Source organism: Cavia porcellus, unplaced genomic scaffold, assembly GCF_034190915.1.
Source record: "Cavia porcellus strain 051 isolate PalLab524CR breed Dunkin Hartley unplaced genomic scaffold, mCavPor4.1 scaffold_11, whole genome shotgun sequence".
Lineage (NCBI taxonomy): Eukaryota > Metazoa > Chordata > Mammalia > Rodentia > Caviidae > Cavia > Cavia porcellus.
Genome location: NW_026947494.1, coordinates 83,379,900 through 83,400,975, shown reverse-complemented (window position 1 = coordinate 83,400,975; position 21,076 = coordinate 83,379,900). Strand labels below are relative to the sequence as shown.

Here is a 21,076-nt window from a genome sequence, read left to right as displayed (position 1 = left end):
GGCACTTGGGTGATTTTTGTCTTGTTTTTCTAAGTGTTAAAATTCATGAACTACTAAAGGAGGTCATGGCATAAAATGGTGCTGCAGTGTAGCAGCCTACGTAGTTTGTACTGTACTGTCTGTGATTTGGTTGTGTCGATGCTGATAGAGTAGAAAAATGGCACAAAGGGAATTACCTCATAGTTCATGTGTCCTTTGCTTCCTCTCCTGCCTGAAAGATTCATGGCATCTCGGGCCCAGTTGTCCACCAGCTTATGCAGGTCATCTGTGAACGTGCCCTTCCTGCTGGATGTTATGGCAGGAGGCTGAGCTTGGGCAGCTTGGCTGTTCACTGTTCCCCCAACAGTATTTGTGCTGCTGGTCCCTGGAGGTATAAACAGCAACAATACTAGCATTAAAAGGAGGCTGGGTTATAATTTCAAAAGAGGGAATTTTTCATGGATGATGAATGGCAAGCCACAGAATGGGAGGAGGGGGGGATTGGGAAGCCATGCAAGAAAGATTTCAAAGTTTTATTTGGTCATTTAAAAAAATAAAAAGAATGACAAAAAATATTTTCTCTTCAGTAGATGCATGTAAGGCCGAACAATTTAGGATGATGGCAGGCATGACAGGCAGGGGCCTCTTTCAAAGCACCTCAGGATCTGGGGGTTTTCTGCCAGTATGCTATTTTGAGCATCAGGCTCATGATGAGGGAGTGTGATATGGTTAAAAAGGCTAGCTGCAGTGAAAGTTTGCAGAGTGCAAGGCTGAAGAATGGATTTCTTGTACACTGGGTAGATTGAAGTAGAAATGCAGATAACTGCTTAGCAATGGAGAAGATGGAGCTCCCAAACCATGTGCCATATTCTTAGCCATTCTTTAATAGCATAACAAATAACATGCTCTGTTCAAAATTTTTCTTAGACCCATAGACATAAATTTATAAATATAAACTTGGAAGGAGCTAAGCCTTCAATTCCTCTCAATCTCCCATAAGTAAATAATCAAGAATAGGCAGGAGGAAGAGAAGTGGCTAAGTGAATCTTTCAACTCCAGGAAAACATGGTTTTTCTGAAGATGATCTTGGTTTCAACTGATTGAAGGATTCTCACCCCTTCTGATTTTCTAGAACAGCAAGCACTGCTACATAGAGAAGCAACAGGACAATTCAGCTAAGGCAGGGGTGCAGAGGGGAGAGGATGCTTGAGGTTATGATGAAGGTATTTTATTTCTATGAAATGAAGAAGAAGGAAGGAGTCTGTGTCCTGCCTGATTTCGGCTCTGCTGGAGGGCACACTGAAGGTTATTCGAAGAGGCAAGTTTTAGAAAAGAGGGAAAGAAGAGTCATGGTCTTATTTTTTATTCTTGAACATCCACCTCCCCCTTACCAGATCTCACATTCACTAAAGAATAAGTAAGAGCTAGTCAAGTAAGCTGTGAACTAGGAGCCGTTACAATACCCAAGTAATGCTGGATCTGAATAAGTGCATGCATTTTCCTGGTTTCAAGATCAAAGCAGCACACCAGAGCACAGCAGCACAGCTAAAGCAGCCCTTCCACTTAAAGCCCTTTGTAATCAGTGCTGGTGTCAGGTATTTTCCTATTTTACTCCCAGGGAGTGGCACACACAGGCATGTCTGTGCTGCAGTGACAGCGAACTCTGAGGTGAAGCTGCAGAGTGAGGAAGGTCACATGCTTCTTGCCACCAAGATAAGACATGAAATTGCAGTGTGTCTCAGCTTATGTTGTTACTGCACGCGTGGTGCAAAAGGAAGAGTGAATTCCCCTCCAGTCCAGAAAACCCAAGTGGAAAAGAATAAAAGCACAGGAAACAGTCTTCCTCAAACAGCAATTGGGAGACAGAGGTAGAGCAGAAAGCATAGGCAGTGAGAATGGGCAGCCACGATTCTGAAGAGACCCAGAAAGTGAGGGCAGGCATGCAGGAGAGCAGAACCCTGTGTGGAGAGGAGGGGCAACAATCAAAACAGAGAGATGACCACAAGTGAATGGTTACTCAATGGGTTAGGGTTAGGATTAGGTGCTGGCGTGGTAGACACACCAATTGACAAAGCTCATGCAAGGTGGGGGATGTCACACCTCTCTAGTCAGATGTGACTTCCTCTTTGTGCTGTAAGGCCCTGTTAGAGCCAAATTCACTTTTCATTCTAATTGACATTACTCAGCACTGGATTCTGAAAGTACGGTTTATCCCCTAAGGGACAGCCAACCGCACAGTTAACTTTTTGATTCTGGATTCTGTAAATAGGTTTCCAGTTAATAAAAGGAAACAAATATCCCTTTCTGTTCAGAAAATAACCCTTAGGTAAAGAAAGCTGGATTATAAAATAGACCTGGAGAACATTCTAATCTCTAAGTCTTTCAGTTCTCTGGAAAGACCTAAAATGTACTACACACTTACCTTTCCTCAACTCCAAAATTCAGGTTTTTTTCTGCCATAATACATTTCTCCAACCCCCATACTGCTGGATTCTAGTAATCATAAGCTATTATGGCTCACAATGTATTGTCCAATAAATATTCCAAGTATGTAGAGTTTTCTTATTACAGTAATACCTTGGTTCACAAACTTTATTCTTTCTAAAGTTCTGCTTGTAAACCAAATTAGATGAGAACCAAATAAAACTTCCCCATAAGGTCAACAGTAAACCTAATCACTAAATTTGATTCTGTTCTCCTCCAATTTGGTATGTGACCAGAATTATGGAAAGAATTAAGTTTGTGAACTGAGGCACCACTGTAACTCTCTCCAGAAACTTTCCTGGTAGCCTGCTGGTTCGCTGAGCTACTGTATCTGTACTTTAACGGGAAACCTTCATCTAAGAAGTCAAACTCTATGAAGTAGTATTTCTCTCCTCATCAGTCTTAAAGCCATTTTCCTTTGATGCATATAATGTTAGGGCAGAGACCTTTATATACTTTTCACTGCTGATAACCCAGAGGGCATGGAACATTTTATTTTCTTTCCTTTCCTGTGGTGGGGTTTGAGACAGGATCATGCTATGTATGTAGTTAGTTCAGGCTTTAGTGCATTACTGTTGATCGAAGAACTCTCTTTTCCTACAAGTTAGGCATCCCCAATCTCCTCATGCACAACCATGGGTACAACTAATCCATGACTTACAGAGATAGGCTCACATGGGGAGAGCATTGACTATGAGGTGATCTCTCAATTTGGAATTATAACCAGCAGTTAGCAAATAAGCATATTCAAGTATATTAAAAAAGGGTGCAGAAATAGATGCGAGTTAGGAATCAGGGAGTTATGAGGCTTCAGAGTTTGAAGAAGTCATGGATAACAGGCTTTGCAATCAAGGATCAAAGTAACAGAAAGAAAGGATAATTACTACAGAGCTGGTTGCAAGGACAGACTTTTTTCACCATCTTCCCTGAAGCACAAAGAGAGAGCAGTGTGTTAAAGAAACATCAGTGTAAAATCTTTAGACTCTTCAAACAGCACATAAAGGCCCAGCAAGAGAGAGCAGGAGGGGAGACAGATATGTTAGACCTAGTTATGGTTCCATAGGATATTTATCTAACTGGTTGTTAGTTGCAACAGGGTATCTCAAGGCTGTGTTGCCTGGATGATAAAGATTGAGTTTCCATATTCAGTCCTTCTAAAAAAGTAGTGTTTCGCATTATACTTCTGGGATGGGGAAGAAACAGCTTCTCAAGTCTTTCTGCTTGAATTGCAAATACACAAGCAGAGTTTTCATTGATCCTGTCTCACTTCCTGTTTCTCCTGCTGGGATGTTACAAAGCCTAGTAAAATTAGCACCACTGTTACAATTTGAAATTAATTTAAATTGGCAATTACATTTTTACATCCTAGACACATATGATAACCCCTTCCCGTCCACAAAACTCTAAATAAAAAGTACATGGAAGCCAAGCAACCTTTGAACATAAATTAAGCATTAAGCCAAGCCGTGCTTCCAAATCATTAACTAGTAAGTTTCCAATCTTTCTAAATACCTGTTTTAAAATTTGTCTCTTAAGATGTGTTCAGCAAGATATGCCTTCAACAGACAGATGTATGGTCTTGCATCTAGACTGAAATGGAGATTTACTATTTCTAACCACCTTCACCTGAACAAGAATAATACTACCTATCTTTAAGAGTATGATGAAAATTGACAGAATTAAATAAAGTGGCACTCTCATTTTTATATTTTACAATATGAGGTCTGAGTGATCTTCCTTCCTTGACATTTTAGGTTTTTCTGCATAGGCCTGACAAGGTACATTAAAACACTTACCTCCTCCTACCTCCTACTGTCTTTTCATCTAAGACAGCAGATGTATATGCAAATTAAATGCTTACTCAAGTATCAAGGTTCAGGCACAGTCCAGGCCAATTTAACCAGAAAAATTATGGATGAGTGTTCACAAATTATGTATGCTTAGAAAACTACTTAACTGACAATGTCTTCTACCTCCTATGTTAAATAGTTCTGAACTAGTGATATGTAGGAGAAGATATGTAGGAGAAGATGATAAAAGACCACCTTAGGAGCTAATCCATGAACAAAACTAAGGTGAAAAATAGGGGTACTAGAAGGGTTACAAATATATCAGTGAGGGAAATGAAGTTACATGTACCTTGAAATCTGGTCACTTCAAAGAACAAAGGAAATTCTTCCCACCAGGAAGAGGCCCAAAGAGCCCTCTGACCCAAATACTCAGAAACACTAATGGTCTCAGCACATGCATTTGAAAAGCACTTGAAAAACCACAACAGAAGTTTGAGGCCTTAATAGATTGTTACCCAAATTTTAACAAACATTTTTTTTATTAACTGAGGATTGTTTTCATTTATTTAAAAAATTTTTTTTATATCAACATACATTTATTAACCATCTAGTAAGTGCCAGGTAGGTGGCTGGGTAACTATGGGGAAACCATTAATGCTTCAGAGTGCCAGCTGTTTTTGTGTACAGATGCTTGCTGGATTTGTACAATGGCCTTAGGAGATAGGCGGCACTGTTTGTATCAAGCATGGGGAGGACTGGGTGACTTGCTATTGTGCTTTGTTTTTAAATAGAGGCTGGGAAATCCCAGCAATCAGATTAAAGTTAGATTTTACATGTAAATACTGGGCTTTGCAATCAAGCCTAGTACTTTGGTTTTTGGTCTTTAACAGGAAAAAAAAGCTTTATCTTGAATAGCTATAGTAAAATTCCTTATTCAACTACTAATTTCATGGCAAATAGTGGTAGAAAGGTCCAATAGAGAAACAAATTTCTAGCATCTTTTCAACTGGTAGATGCTAAAGCAAAACTGAAAAGAAAAAAGATTTTGACACTCTCTAAAAGAATAGAAAAAGATAATAAACTTTTACCTGCTGCCAGGATCTAAGTATTAGTAATCAAGATGTTCTCTGTCCCTTCCAACTGGAGGGCAGAGAGACAGCACTGCACACTCAATCATTGCTCTCAATGGGCCACAGTCTACAGCAGTGGTAGAAAACTTGTGGCATGCGTGCTGCAACAGGCTGTTCATTGAAAGTTCTAAAGGGTCTAAGCTCACCATGACTGATTTAGTGCTCTGATGTTTACCCTGGCACAGATCTTGGAGGAAGTGAATCTATTAGAGAGTTATTTTGAAATCTAGAGAGCTACTGTTATTTCTAAGTCTTTTACAGTAATTAACACAGGGACTCAAACTTCTGAGGGTTACAGCATTCAGTCAAGCCACTGAGTAGATGATATACAAGAGACAAATGAAAATGGACTGCATGACATATCAGATCCAAGCAGCAGAAAATGAGGACAAGGAAGGAGTAAAGGTGTTACACACAAAGAGCCAAGCAGGGCGTACTCAGAAATCGGGTCCTCCTGCCACCAGGCTTGAATGTCACCTGTTCAGATGCACAGTTAAACTTCGCACAGCCTGTGAGAGGGAAACAGGGAAGAACAGAGAAAGGAGAAGAGACAGAACACAGCTACAAGGTGTTAGAAACTTGAGGCTGGAGTGGTGAAACGCACTAAGATGGCACACAAAAGACTAGCTTCTGTGGGAGGTCAGATGGTTAAAAAAAGAAATAATCAGGCCTCAATTCCCTCTATCTGCACAATGCTGAAACTTTTCTGATAGGAATAATGCTATCTATTTTATGTTCCTTACTAGTAAAATATATTCAAGTTGTGAAGAGACAATTTAATTTATATGAAGCTATGCCAGAGGCACCTTAAATATCTGTACTTTTAAAAATTCTTTTCCATCTGCATATGTAACTCCTTTTCATTCTTATTCTAATGTTATTGGAAACTTTTGTCTGCAGGCATGTTTTGAGCAGTAATTAATAAAACTGTACTTGAAAAGTAGATTATGGGTTAAAAATTAAATTGTAGGGCAAGTCATCTTAGGTTGCCTATCCCATACTTAGAAGTTAAAAAGTCTACAATGGCTAAGAAAACATTAGTTTTCAGAAACTTTTACCATTTGGTTCAGGAAATCTCAGTCTAGTATTGAAGCAGGTGTTGCAAATCCCAAATGAGTCACTCCTAGGTTGCAGATGTAACTTTCCACTGTAATACCTTAGAAAAAAAGCTCTTTCTCCTAATAGGAGCAACGAGCCCAATTATTCTAGTCATCACTCAACTTCCCTGCTCAGCCCAAGGATGTATCAGTTTACTACAAGCAGGCTGTGTTTTGGTTAGCTGGTAACAACAGATAGGTTACAGATCAGGTGTTTGTCCCAGGCACAGCAGCACCTCTGTTTTTATGTTTTTGGAAAGTGATGGTTATTTTGATTTCTTACCTTGACCTGGAGCCGAAAGACTTGGTACTGAAATGGCACCATCACTGGTGAAGGCTGAGTAGAGGTTGTCACTGGAGGGAGATGGCTTAAGAGGCTGTAATAGCTGATTCTGCCCAGTGTCTGGAACGTTGCCAGGTGGATGGAGGGTCTGCTGGGGGTGCAAGACTGAAGCTGTACTCTGACCAGACAGGTTACCTGCCAAAAGAAACACATGGCACAAGGAAACATGTAAAGCTTCTTTCAGTGTACACATAGAACTTTCTGTTTTCCCTACCAGAACAAGGGCTTGAATCTAAAGCCTTGCAGATGTTAAACATGGGCTTTACCACTGAGCCACTTCCCCAGTCTTTGAAAAAAGTTGTTTTGGAGACATGATCTTCCTAAGTTGGCCTGGCTGCCTCCAACTTAAGATCCTCCTGCCTCTTGAATAGCTGGGATAACAGGTGTGTGCCATCGTGCCTGGTCTGGGCACTAGTCTTATTCCTTTAATTTGTCTCACTGAATGGTTAGTGATGGGTCAAAAAATTACACTGATGAAGGGAAAAATTCTCATTAACACAAAGGGAAGTGAGGAATGACATTAAGAATCCACTGGAACTCTTACATAAAGTCTAAGCAGAGGGTGCCTGACAATGTATTTGTGTAACAATCTAGTATCTTTTCTAATAGAAAAATTATGGAAATGCAAAAATAGATATAGGTTCACCTTCTTTATAATCACAGCTTTATTAATGGGTACATGAGTTGGTCCTACTGTGCTAGGAAAACGTCTAGGCATCTATGAATGTTTCTAGAGAACAGAGAGCTGCTAAGAAGTGTGTAACTGCTCTCTAATATACTTAAAGTAGACCCACAAAGCAACCATAAAATACTCTAGCCCTCTTACTTTATAACCAATTATTTATTAACACTACAGAATTTTATCAAGAACTAAACTCTTGCTGAATGTGGTAGCACATGTCTGTAATCCCAGCACATGGGAGGCTGAGGCATGAAGATTACTATGAGTTCAAGGCCAGCCTGAACTATATGCTGAAACCCTGGCACAACAAAACTAAGCCAAGCCCAAACCAAAACCAAACAGAACAGAATAAAACAACTGTATCCCAATTCAAATGGTCCATTACAAGAGATTAGAATTTAAATGCCTTGTTTATAACCACTAGCTAGTTTTTTACCTTGAAATAAATGAAATAAAAAGCTTCATCAAGTGTGCTACAATTTAGGCTTTCCCAAGTATTTATTTATTTATTTATTTTTGTCTTTTTCATTTTTATCGGTACCGGGAATCGAACTCACGACCGCCTGCTAGCAAGGAAGGTGCTTATGCCACTGAACTAAATCCCCAGCCCCCCAAGTATTTATTTGATGCTTACATTGATGCCATGTGCAATTATGACTAAGTCATTCATTAAAAGGAAGAATCTATCTGAAGTTTACTAAATAGAGGATTAAAATACTTGCTTCTGAATGTCAAAGAGTTTGGTTATGTGTGGGTTGTATGAGTTAATAGGCAAAGCTAAATGTTCAGGTTTATGAATAATTATACATAAAGATGCACTGCAGTGGAAGAAGTCTACTGCATAATCACCACTCTGCTTCTATATACTCAAGAAGAGGTTTAACAAATGTGAAGAATAGAGAAGTCATGGAAGCAAGAATCTGAGGAAAGTCAGGCTCTCACAGAACATCCACATAAACAGCTGGAGATAGAAACAGAAGATGGCTGACTTGGTTTGGTATTTTTTACCTGAAAGCTGTGGGCTTTTGTTCCCCAATGAACTGCTACGACTAGATTTGCTGCCTTTGCTCTTAGCAGGTCGCCGCCTTCTCCCTGAAAGGGGAGCAGCTGGGGGAATAATGACAGCAGGGGGAACCTTGCCCAGTTTTGTATACAAAGATTCAATTTCATGCTTCTGGCGACTCTGAAGATCCTGAATCTCTTTAAGATGTCTACAAAAGATAAACAAACAATTCAAAATATTATAGCTATCTTTGTTCAAATACACATTAAAGCAAACTCTCTGGCTGGGAATGTAGCTTAGTGGTACGATGTATAGAATGCACGAGGTCCTCAGTTCAATCTTCAGCACTGCAATGAGCAAACAAACTAACAGTGTACTCCTTTTTTGAGACATGATCTCACTGTGTAATTCAGGCTGACCCTGAGTTCACTTTATAGCCCAAACTGGTCTTGAACTTGCAACAATCCCCCTGCCTCAGCCTCCCAAGTGATGGGATTACAGGCATGTACTACCATACTCAGCATTTAAACAGTACATTCTAAAATATCAAATATTTACTTAGTTACAATCCTGTCCCCAAGTGTACTGCTAATACATTTTCTACTTTGTCATCTCATTTTGCTGTCTTCATTATTCAACAAACTTCTGGCTAATCAAAAGTGAATGATGGCTGGATGTGGTGGCTCATCCCCCAGGTTGGTTTCACATCCCCGTTCATGTGAAATGGGGAATCACTGAATTCCAGGCCAGCCTGGGCTAAAAACTGAGTTCAGAGCCAGTTTGTATTACTTTGTCTCAAAAAAAAAAAAAAAAAAAAAAATCCCCAAACAAACAAACGTTGATAATTTGTGAGGGGAAAAAGATTTCCTGACTGTTAAGCACAGATGTACATCGCTACTCTTTTCCAATTTGACAAATTAACGAAACCTGCTAAAATAATCATACATCCCAGTGCCATTACAAGAATCACTTGATAGATTAAATGCAGGGCCTTTTAAACTTTTTTAAAATCTTGAGACTGGATCTTACTAAGTCTCTAAACTGCCCAAGCTGGGCTTGAACTTGGGTCTCAGCCCTAACAAATGCTAGAATCATAGGCATGGCACAAAAATGCCTGCAAGACTGGGTCATAATAAATGTCATTTTGCTTTCACAGAAGAAAACAACATACTTTTCTCGTAGTCGTCGCAGCTCTAACTTTAAGTCTTCATCTTCAATGTCTGACTCATTATCACTGCTCATGTATGAGGAGTTGAATGAATTACTAAGGCTCTGACTCAGAGTCTGGAGGGGAAGGCTCTTTGAGCACAGCTGATGGGGAGAGTGTGGACTGCCTGAACCATCATCCACATCCCTCTCTAGAAAGGCAGCCTCCAGATCAGAAGACGGTCCATTTAGATGAGCAGGCTCTGATAGTTCAGGCTTTTCTTTCTTTGGCATCACGGCAGGAGGAACAGCTTGTTCTAAATCCCTAAAAGGGGAAGATGTCTCTGGTCCTTCTTTCTTTGTCTCAGTGATCTTTTCTTCAGTTCTTGATACAGAGAAACGTCCCACTTTGTTTGCTGTAGTAGTCACCTGAAAACGTCCCACTGTGGTTGGCTGCCCAGTTTCTGACTTGGCTTCTGAGGCAGGAGTTAGGTGGGTACTATCTGGCACATCTGAAGAAATACCAGGGATTGTTATCCCATTAGGCTCTGGCTTCACCAGGGTACTCTCTGGACTACTACTTGATAGTACCGAGGACTCTGACGAGCTAGACTCAAAATGAACAGACTTTGTATCTTCTGACTTATTTTTACTCTCTTTCTGGGTATCATCCTTTGCAATGGAAACCTGGTGGGGAAAAAAAAAAACAAAGTAAGATTAAAAACTAGAGTCTGCAATATTTAATTTCCAGCATACACCGTTAACAAAAAAAGAGAGTCACTTTATTTTACAGTCCATGAAAGGCTGAATCTCTACATAGTCACTTCATATTTGAATGTGAAAATAAATTGAGTATCATTACAGAGAATAACCTCTTTGTATTAAGTTGCAGATTCTGAGTGGCTGGTTAAGCTAAGTATTTTCATTTCTCATGTTACATACAGAATTCATATCTCAGTCAAAATATAACAGGTTCTAAAATCTTGAAGGTTGCCTGCAAATATATAAGAAATAAAAAACACCATGTAAGTTTTAAGAATCACTACAACTAATGGCCACTAAAAGAACAATCCAGATCTTTGTTCTTGTTTGTGCACAAATGCATAGATACAGCTATAAACTTCAGAACCTCAGTTTATAAATGAGAAAAATATCATCTACTACCCTCAGTTCCAACAGCTAAAATAAAAACAATTGAAAGTAGTTGGAAAGCAGGCTAAAAAAGATTTTCAAAGCTTTTTGAACTCTAGAAATTGCTCCCTTGTTTGATCAGGTGGGAGATTAAAATGATATGGTATCACTTGGTGCTGATTCAGTATTACCACTTAAGGAGCTAATTCTAAGAAAACTATCCTACACAGAGAATGTACTTTTTATATATCAAGATAACAAGTATCATACAGAGGTGAAACGGTGGACAGTTTTAGGGGGAACAAGTATTTCTGGGGGATGAACAGGAAGGAAGTATGTGTATCTACTGCTCTAAGTATTCTATATTTTCTTTAATTAGTGTATCTTCTAAGTGGGGAAAATGAGTTATCAAGTGCTGCATAAAAGAAATGTAACATTGGATTGGCAGTTATGTCCCACATGGGTACTAATTTTACTATAAATACAACTTCTCTCAAAGAGGAAATTAAGGCCAAGAAAATTATCATCTTACTTGAAATCGTCCCATTTTTAAAACTCCAGCCCCTGAAGTAGTAACTGCTGTGCCTTGAGAAACTGAAACAAATCCAAAGAGTAAAACAAATTAGCATTCCTTTTCAGTTAGCTTCCTTTTCCTCTGGCCAGAAATGCATGATTATTAAGATTCATTTTTAAGAGAAAACTAGTAAATTTACTTTGCAGTGGAATACTTAGGACAGTTGTTTTCAGAATCACTGGTAAGTAGTTTTGAGCAACTTTATATTTATTTATTTTTTTGAGACAGGGTCAGGATGGCCTTGAGCTCAATATGTAGCCCAGGCTGGCCTCAAACTTGCCAAGATCTGCCTGCCTCAACCTTCTGAGTGCTGGGATTACAGGTGTGTCCACTGTAGCTGGCTGAGCAACTTTAAACAACTGCAGCATTATATTTTCTCTATATACCAAATATATTTTTTTCAATGAACTATATTTTAACCAAAGCTTTCATTGATGGACATTTAAACTATTCAGAATTTCCTAATATTTTAAAAGTGCCATAATAAGTAGTCTCATAGATCTATAAATTAAAGATGGAAGTGTAAATTATTTCCACTTAAAACAGATAAAATAAGGAAGAGTGAAGTGATTAAAATGACTAGAATATGACTAGAAGTGACTAGAATTGAGATACAGATTGGCAGCCTATATAAATAAGTTCAAGTTATATTACCAAGCTACAGTGATTAAAAAAATAATAATAAACCATAATTCTGCCACAAAACCACACATGTGAATCAATGGAACAGAATAAAGGGCACAGCAACAACTCCAGATATATTCAGCCACCTGATTTGACAAAAGGGCCAAAACATACTCTGGAGGAAAAGCATACAGGAAACACCATATACTTCTTTAGTATACAGTGCTGAGAAAATTGGCTACACCTATGGAGAAGATGAACGTTATACCCTATCTCTCACCATGTATTAAACTAAAATCAAAATGGATTAAAGATCTAAACACTATATTAACACAAAAAGATAAAGTAGGTAAAATTCTTGAAGACATAGGTGTAGGAAAGGCCTTTCTGAACAGAATGCCATTGCACAAGAAATAACATCAAGTCTATACATGGGATTATATCAAGTTAAAAAGCTTCTACAAAGCAAAGGAAACAACCAATGGTGGAGAGACAACCTACAGAATGGGAAAAATTTCTGCCAGCTATACCTCAGAGGACTAATATCTGAAATATATAAAAAAAACCCTTAGGGCCAGGGATTTAGCTCAGTGGCATAAGCCTGCTTAGCAAGTGTGAGACAGCGAGTTCGATTCCCGGCACCAACCAAATCAAGCCAAACAAACAAAAAAAAAAAACTTAAAACAAGACTTAATCAAAAAATGGGAAACCGAAATAATACACTTTTCAGAAGAAATACAAATGGCTCTTAAATATATTGAAAAAATGTTCAACATCATTAGTCATTAGAGAAACGCAAATTAAAACAATGCTGGGATTTGTTTTTACTCTAGAAAGAATAGCAATTGTCAAGAAATCAAACAACAAATACTGGAAAGGCTGTAAGGAAAAAGGAATCTTCCCATACTTCCCTTATATTTTGTTGGTGAAAACGTAAACTAGAACAACTACTATGTAACCAATGCAAATTTTAAATCTAGTATTGCTTGCTCTGAGTATTAAACTTTATGCTTTCTTCTATATCAGGAATTAGAAAAGGGTGATCAGTGGGCCAAATTCAGCTGTCTATTTTCATAAACAATTTTTACTGGATTACACCAAACTTGTTTTTGCATATGTTGCCTACTGTTGTTCGTAGGATATAATAGGAGCTCTAAATAAAATACAGGTTTAAAATAAGACACAGGTCTAAAATAGATACAGTATGACTTGAAAAACTTGAAATACTTATATTCCTATTGTCTTAGAATTTTTTTTTGTATGGGGGATCGAACTCATGATCTTGTGCTTTCTAAGCAGGCCCTATGCCACTGGGCTAAATCTCCAGCTCCTCCTATTTTCTTATAGTACCATTTTTATAAATTTTTATCTTTGAACCATTTGGAATTTACTTTGGTCTAAGATACTGAACCAACTTTGCCTTTATTCAGTTGTACACTATTCACTGAAATAGCCTCCCATTGATTTAAAGGGTTATCTTTTTCGTAAGTTTACATTCCTTTTTACTTGGTGGTAAAATTTATCAATTTTACTGTATATATTTAGGATCTATAATATAAAGCTTTCATAATCCACATTTTCCTGAATTTTGTCCTTTTCTGGATGTCCTAGTATATTCCTCTGATTTGGAAGGTATTTTAAAATGAGAGAGCCAATTCAGAATAATTGTTTTGAAAATAAAAATATTCACATTGATTAAAATCTCACATTTGAGTGGTTGTTTTTTTTTTTTTTTTTTTTGGTACCGGGGATCGAACTCATGACCTTATGCTTGCCAGGCAGGCACTTATGCCATTGAGCTAAATCCCCAGCCAAATCTCACATTTGGATCTCTGTACAAATATAATGTTCAGGCTCTCTGTACAAATATAATGTCCAGGCTTTCCAACTTGATCTTTATCGCTGTGTATCTATCCAGTGTCACAAAAGTGTTCCAGTAGACTAAGCTTTATAAATATGCCAGAACATCCTAATCTCTTATAGAAAATATCTTGCCTAGGTAATAACAGAAGGTCTTGCACTAAGAAACTATCATTAACACATGTATAATATTTCTCTCAATCCAATAAAACTCATTAACTTTCTGATAGTTCATGCTTTAGATATTAGTATCAATGGTCCTCAGTCATAAGACACATACAAATGTTCCTTGTAAGTTTCAAATGTACCAACACTTTCAAGACTGCCTTTGAAACAGTTAACTTTATTATCAACTCCATGTAGACCTGGGGATAGTAATATCAAAAGAAGGGCGCTTCTTACCACCCTGTAGCTGTGTTCCTGCTTCTGTAGCTGCTGCTGGAGCCACTGTGGACACAGGCTGTAAAACACACACACAGCACGAAATCTTTAGTTTTAATCATTTTGCCCTGTTCTTTTCCCTCCGGTCTTTCTGTAAAGTGGCAGAAAGCTGGTATATGTAAAGGAATATTTATGCCTAAGGGGGCTTCCTCTTATGACCTAAAAATAAGTCCAACGTAAAGAAAGGCACCTTATTTTAAGAAGAATTTTGAGTCTTAAATTTTATTGCTTTTTCTCATAGGATACTTAAGAACACAAAAGATATTCACATGACACAGTTTTATCAAAACTGTCATTGTCTTGTTGGGTTTGGTGGCACATGCCTATAATCCCAGCTTTCAGGAGGCTGAAGCAGAAGGATCACCATGAGTTCGAGGCCAGCCTAAATGATATAGCAAGATCCTGTCTAAACCAAACCAAACTTCAAAACCAAAACAAACCATTTCTGTCTCATAGTTTAGCCTCTTCCAAAGCATAAATAAAAAATTCATAGTATTTACCTGTGATAAAATCTAATTACAAAAAGAATACCTTTCAAATCTTTCCTATAATTACACTATGGAGTCAGTGTTAATTTTTCATCAACCCCGTCTCATTTCTGTTAACTGGAACTAGCAGGGATCGTAAACTAGGCATTACAGTACTAACAATGTCTTAGGTTATACTTTGTATTCCAGAAATCCAATAGATTTGCATTAGATTCTATCAAGATTTTTAAAACACTTACATCACTTGCACAGGTCACTGTAATAGTCTCTGGACTAAGTGTTCGTTTCAATTGAGCATCAAGATCTTCTAGAGGTTGCTGAGACTAAGTAAAAAAAGTTACAGGAGATGTAAATTTTTTGGCCTTTTCAGAACTACTACATACAGTCAATTTATATAGGACATGTTTTATGCTTTAGATTACTTACAATGTTACACTTGTTTTCACAAGTTATAAAACAGTATTTTAAAATTTAGAACAATGCTTTGATAATCTATAAATTTCTCAAGATTATATGCCAGTTTGAACAAGCCTTAGAGTACTTTAGCCATGTTTTTATGTGTGTGTGTGTGTGTGTTTTTGGTACAAGAAAATGAACTCAGGATCTTGCACTTGCCTGGTAGGCGCTGTGCCACTGAGCTAAATCCCTGGTCCCATATTTTGTATTTTGAAGTTTCATAGTCTTATATATGCTTGATGTTATTCAAAGTGACCAAAGATTTATCTTGTTTTAAAATATATTCTGAAAAATGCATCAAGATCTATTGGTAGATTAACTACATCCCATATTCCCTATATTATTTCTCAGTTTTATATACCTTTCTGGGAACCTAGCCCTATGTATGATAAGAGACAGCAGTAATAGGTTCTGTCACAATCAAAGGATATTACTCTCTGAAGAGAATTTTATGATGTATATTTTTGTCCTACAGATGAAGCAAAGAAGTCTGGGTGGTCCATGCTGGTAACCACATCTTTCTGCCATACAATCCTGTGTCATGCTTTTTTTTTTTTTTTTAAAACCTTTGTCAGTCTCTATTCTACCTTGGTTTCTATCAACCCATCCTCACATACCTATTCTTATACAACTACTTATGCTTTTTCTCTGATACAAAGGCATAATCCACTTAACCTTATTCTTCATATTTTTCATTATACTTTAAACTCTTAGGTATCTAAATGCTTTTTTTAATTTTGTTTTGTTTTGAAAAGAAGATTTACTATGCTGCCCAGGGTGCTCTTACATTCTTGGGCTCAAGTGATCCTCCTGCCTCAGCCTTCAAGTGCTAGGAGTAGAGATGAACACCACTTGGCCCAGCTTTTGAATGTTCAAACTCTGAATTTAGACTTTCACATTGGACTTTAAATTCATGGTTGGTGGAATGGGTTTTTTGTTAAGGTTTACTGTAGCAAGTTCTTTACACTACAGTCTAGTGAAAATCGGATCAAAGGAGGCATTAAGTCTATACTAGGTTTCTTTCTTTTTTTTTTTATTTTCTGGTACCAGGAATGGAACCCAGGACCTTGTGCTTGCTAGGCAGGAGCTTGTGCTGCTGAGCTATATCCCTGGCCCTGTACTAGGTTTCTTGAGTAGGTAATCTGCTATCTTTTTCTTATATATAATAGTAAAATGAATTTCTAAGTTTATTAGCTTGTCCCAAGTCAAAACTTTTACATGGTTACCATGGATTTACAAAAAATATTTTTCTATAGGACTTCAATTAAATATGTTGGTAACAGGATAGGGTAAGAAAGGGATTATAATTTAAACAGGTAGTTCTGACCATCAGTGTACTCTATGAGTTCTCGCTGCAAGTCATAGTTCCTCTGATTAACCCTAGTATCAAATGTTTTCTAGATGACCTTAAGCAATATTCTGAACAAAACTATGAAGCTTCTTATCTAAGTAGTATCTGTGTCATTAGGAATACTGTTTTTTAAAAGAAAGGTGTTACTAAATCTATGTCAAAAAAGATCCAAAAGCCAAGATAATGTAACGGAGAATTTAAACAATTATTATGAAAGAAAGTAAGGGCACAGAAAGAAATCTGCCTCATCTTGGGGCATCTGAATAAGTGAAGGTCCAAGAAAAAGTGGTAGGGACTGCACAGACAATGAAAGCACTACAGTACTAAAGAGTGTATCAACTAATTTGAATGGAGAAGCTTAAGAATAAAATGTTACGTAGTTAAAGTGCAGTATTCACACAGGTATGCTGGTATGTCCTCAATAACGAACATCATAACCAATGATATTATTAAATGGGCCATTATGAAACATCCATGAAACAAATACTAAAATAGAGTAAAAGCTTCACTAGGGAAAAGAAAAAGGACAAATTCCTTTGCACGTCAGCGGCAGAATCTAGACTTCTGGGGATGGGGACAGTATTGTGAATCATACTTAGGGCCTTCCTACTGAGCTACATCCACCATCCTTTTTATTTTGAGAGAGTACTGCTAGTCTACTAAGTTACTCTTGCCTGAGCCTCCCAAGAGCACTGGGATTACAAGTATGTGCCACTATACCTGACCAGCCCAAATATTTTTGAGCTATTTATTTGATATAGCATCAGGCTTTTGATAAGAAAAATAAGACATTTCTAAAAAAACAGAGGTAGGTTTAGAAATAACCAAAGAGTAGATCTGATAAAGTATCAAAAATCTGATGCTACAAATTAATTTCCATTTTGTTAACAATTCTATTCAGATGGCCCCTGACTTACAGCTCAACTTAAAAATTGATTTATGATGTTGCAAAAGAGATATGCATTTAGTAGAAATTGTCCATCAAATTAAGAAAAAAAAGGGGGGGTGGAGGAGGCTGTTTTGGAGAGGGGGCTTGTTCAAATTCCTGGGCTCAAGGGACTCTCCCACCTTAGATTTTTTGAGCCTTTGGTTTTTTTATTTTTTTGGTACCAGGGATTGAACTCACAACCTCATGCTTGCCAGGCAGGTGCTTAAACCACTAAGCTAAATCCCCAGCCCCTTTTTGGGCCTTTGTATGGTGCTACATTTCCAGGCCCTTTACATCTTTTTAAAAGACCATCTCACTAAGTTGCTAAGTTGCCTGGGCAGGGCTCAGACTTGTGAACGTCCTGCCTTAAGTCTCCCAGAGGGCTGCCTGACTCCAGCTTCTTAAGGAGTTGGGATTAGAGGGCATGTACCACTATAAAATTGCAAATTTTTATCTACCTTCAAGCTAACAGAATGTGATATGAAATGTCTTTTATGATGCTGGGCAGTAGCAGTAAGCCACAACTTTGTCAGTCATAACATCATGAAGATAAACAACTGATACCCCACAGTGTTCAATGCTGCTAAGCCACAATGTTCAGTTAGGTTAAGTGTCACAAATGCATTTTTGACTTCTGCAATTTTAAATTTCAGGATGGGTTCATAGACACTTAACCCTAGTTAAAGCTGAGAAACATCTATATTATCCCACTGGAAAAAGAATCTCGTATCAATAACAATGCAGAAGGGTGGTTAAAGCCTTAGTAGACATACTAAGGATTTATTATTTTTGAGGATTAGAAAGGCTGATGGCAGAATCAGAAACATTCTAGTTATTTTATCCTAGAATTCCTTCTTCTACATCACTTTCACCAAGTTTTAATTTTTAAAAAATGGCAAATTGTGTATGTGTGCAATCTATCAAAAGCAGAAAATCTGCTTTATTTTCAGTTAAAATAAGTGGTGAGCTACTGTTACTATGGATATTATGCTAACAGAGGCTTTTAGCTTTTTTTTGGGGTAAAGATTTCTTTGGTTTATCCCGATTTTAGGGAAATGTCTGTATTTTACCAGAAAATCACATATTCTTAGGAAATTGTGCAATATTAATTATTCCCAAAATTCTGCCATATCTTAAAAAAAAGAGAGAATCTTGTGTTCATGGTACACACATTTGAAGTTGACATAAATTTAAGACTGAATATATTTACTATTACTTCCAAGGTTTGAGTTGAGGGATGTAACTGGGGACAAAAAGGAGCGATCATATTTACCTAATTATTTTGAATTAAGAATCTTACCGAAGACTTAGTTAAAGGTGGCTTTGAGGGAGCAGTTCCAGGTTTTACTCCTGATGCTGCGGTGACTGGAGCTGAAACATAGCTCCCTGGGGTAGAAACTTGCCCAGGTGTGACCACTGGTATAGCTGACAAACCAGTTGTTCCTAATGGCAAACTGGTTGGTGGTAAGCAAGTACTTGTAGTAGAAGTCATCAGTTTGCTTGGTGCAACAGCAGTGGTTGGGATGCCTGGTGTTACAGGGGTCTCTACTACTAGAGATGTTTCTAGTGAGACAGAAGCATGCTGAGTTCCAGATGAGCTGTGCTCACTAAAGAGAGACCGAAGCTTTTCCTCTAGAGTTTTTATGTCATCAATCCCAGGAGCTTTGGGTTGAGTATCAGTATCTACTTCTGGACAGTGGGTATGGGGCTGGTTGAGTAGCAAGGCTGGCTGGGGCTGACTATGAATGAGCGTCTGCTGTACAGCAGGCACAGTGGAAACAGGCTGTATCAAGGGTGGGACACTAGGTACTTGGGGTAATAAAGGTGTACAAGTAGGTACTGTTGCCTGGGGAAGGACAAGAGTAGAAGCCACAACTGATGGATGCAGTCCAGGCTGAGAAATAGAACTAGCCACTCCTGTTCCAGGGGAGGAAGAAGATGTTGCAGAGAAGGACAAAGCCAACCCAGTTGTACCGCTATCAGGTGTTTTGTCTAGTGCGTGTGCACTAACCACTGCTGTTTCAGCTGCAGTAGTAGAAGAGGTGCTACTGCTTAGCTGAAGAGATGGTTGTGAAACTATGCTTGTGAGTGGAGTGGTAGCAGAAACTGATGTTACCAAGGCTACCCCAGTAGTACTGCCTGCTGCCTGTTGAGGTAACACAGATGGAGGTTTGGGACCTGAGGCAACTGCATTGCCCAAGGTGGAGGCTGAAGTTGTTGAAACTGTTATAGAAGGAAAAGTGCCTGTGCTAGGAACAATGCTCCCAGATGTAGAGGCCTGGACTGGCTGGCCTGTTGGAGGCACTGCAACAACTGCGGGTATAATGATGCTTGATACCACACTAGAGAGTATTGGTGACTCACACACAGGTGGTTCAGGAAGACCACTTGAAGTTACTACATTTGTGCTGGTGACAACTCCAGCAATTCCCTTTTCAGTGGGCGCTGTAAGTTCAGGCTGTATTACTGATGTGGAAATGTCATTAAGAGGGCTGTTTGTTATAGGGGCTGATACTGAAGGTGTGGGTGCTGCAGTGACTGGAGGTCCTCCAGCAGCACTACCAAAAAAAGGAGGAAATGTTGGTCCTGTTTGGCTAAAGTTTGGAGGTGCTGTACTGGGTCCTTCAGTCATTTGAGCACGTCTAAGTTCAGAAAATGCCTGCTGAAGACTGAGGGATGAGGCAGAGTGAGATAAGTTCATTCCAGGGCCCTGAGATGTGGAGGCAGCAACTGCAAAGGAAAAAAAATATATATGAATCAATCCATTAAAAAAAAAAAAAAAAAGATGCAGAAGAGGGTTGTAATAATCTATTTTTGGACTGCTAACAATGCCATTAACAAGGTTTAAAATTTTTTCCAAGGAAATGATTGACTCTAAAATAGCAAAGTAGTGTGATCAGACAAGTCAGTTTATATGAATATCTATTTTTGAAAAACACACAAATAGGCTGGGGACGTAGCTCAGAGGCACAGGTGTCTGCCTGGCAAGTGTGAGGTCCTGAGTTCAATTCCCAGTACAAAAACAAACAAACAAACATGGAATCACCTGAAAACATGTATGGTAGTTCTAAGTTCAGAAACAAATACATACTGTAGTATCTCCTTTAATGGTTTTATCTAGTATGGCTCACTTTTCCTTTAACCTCCTCCATGTCTGTTGTTCAGAGATGCTATAGAATTTACATAAGTATGTGGCAGAATCAGTCTTTACCTGTATCTGATATTTCACTGGTAAAAACTTTTGACTCTCGTAATCGACTTTCTGGCACAGGGCTTACTATAAACCTCCTTCCAGCAGAATGAACGACTTGAGTTAAAGAACTAGTAGGAACACCTTGACAAAAAGAAATAAATAATTTAATTGTATCATTATCACTTGTACTGTTACCAACACAATGTTGCAAGCTTGTATTACTGGTGCACAAAACTTAAGTTAAAGGTTAAAAGCAAGGAAAGAAAGAAACTCACCTATTTGCTGTGGCATGGAAGATGCAGGAATTGGTTGTTTGAACTCTCCTTCCAATTTCTGCAAAAAACAAAAGTAATTAAATTCATTCTGAAATGCAATT

At 38.2% G+C, this 21,076-nt stretch overlaps 1 protein-coding gene across 25 annotated transcripts in view; it reads right to left on the bottom strand.

The window, feature by feature from the left end:
• Positions 1-21,076, bottom strand: part of Wnk1 (WNK lysine deficient protein kinase 1) — a 135,589-nt gene that overhangs the window by 11,303 nt on the left and 103,210 nt on the right. For 9 of the 25 annotated variants that reach the window (XM_063258600.1, XM_063258586.1, XM_063258587.1 and 6 more), the window contains 13 exons: positions 20,976-21,033; positions 20,719-20,841; positions 18,808-20,237; positions 15,012-15,095; positions 14,246-14,303; positions 11,318-11,379; positions 9,680-10,341; positions 8,514-8,716; positions 6,764-6,958; positions 5,800-5,892; positions 3,348-3,389; positions 1,252-1,278; positions 177-364 (listed from right to left, as the gene is read on the bottom strand). In XM_063258600.1, coding sequence (XP_063114670.1) covers positions 177-364; positions 1,252-1,278; positions 3,348-3,389; positions 5,800-5,892; positions 6,764-6,958; positions 8,514-8,716; positions 9,680-10,341; positions 11,318-11,379; positions 14,246-14,303; positions 15,012-15,095; positions 18,808-20,237; positions 20,719-20,841; positions 20,976-21,033 — 3,225 coding nt within the window. The remainder of the gene's footprint in view (positions 1-176; positions 365-1,251; positions 1,279-3,347; positions 3,390-5,799; positions 5,893-6,763; positions 6,959-8,513; positions 8,717-9,679; positions 10,342-11,317; positions 11,380-14,245; positions 14,304-15,011; positions 15,096-18,807; positions 20,238-20,718; positions 20,842-20,975; positions 21,034-21,076) is intronic. The other 16 variants (XM_063258598.1, XM_063258599.1, XM_063258607.1 and 13 more) reach the window with 10 other exon arrangements.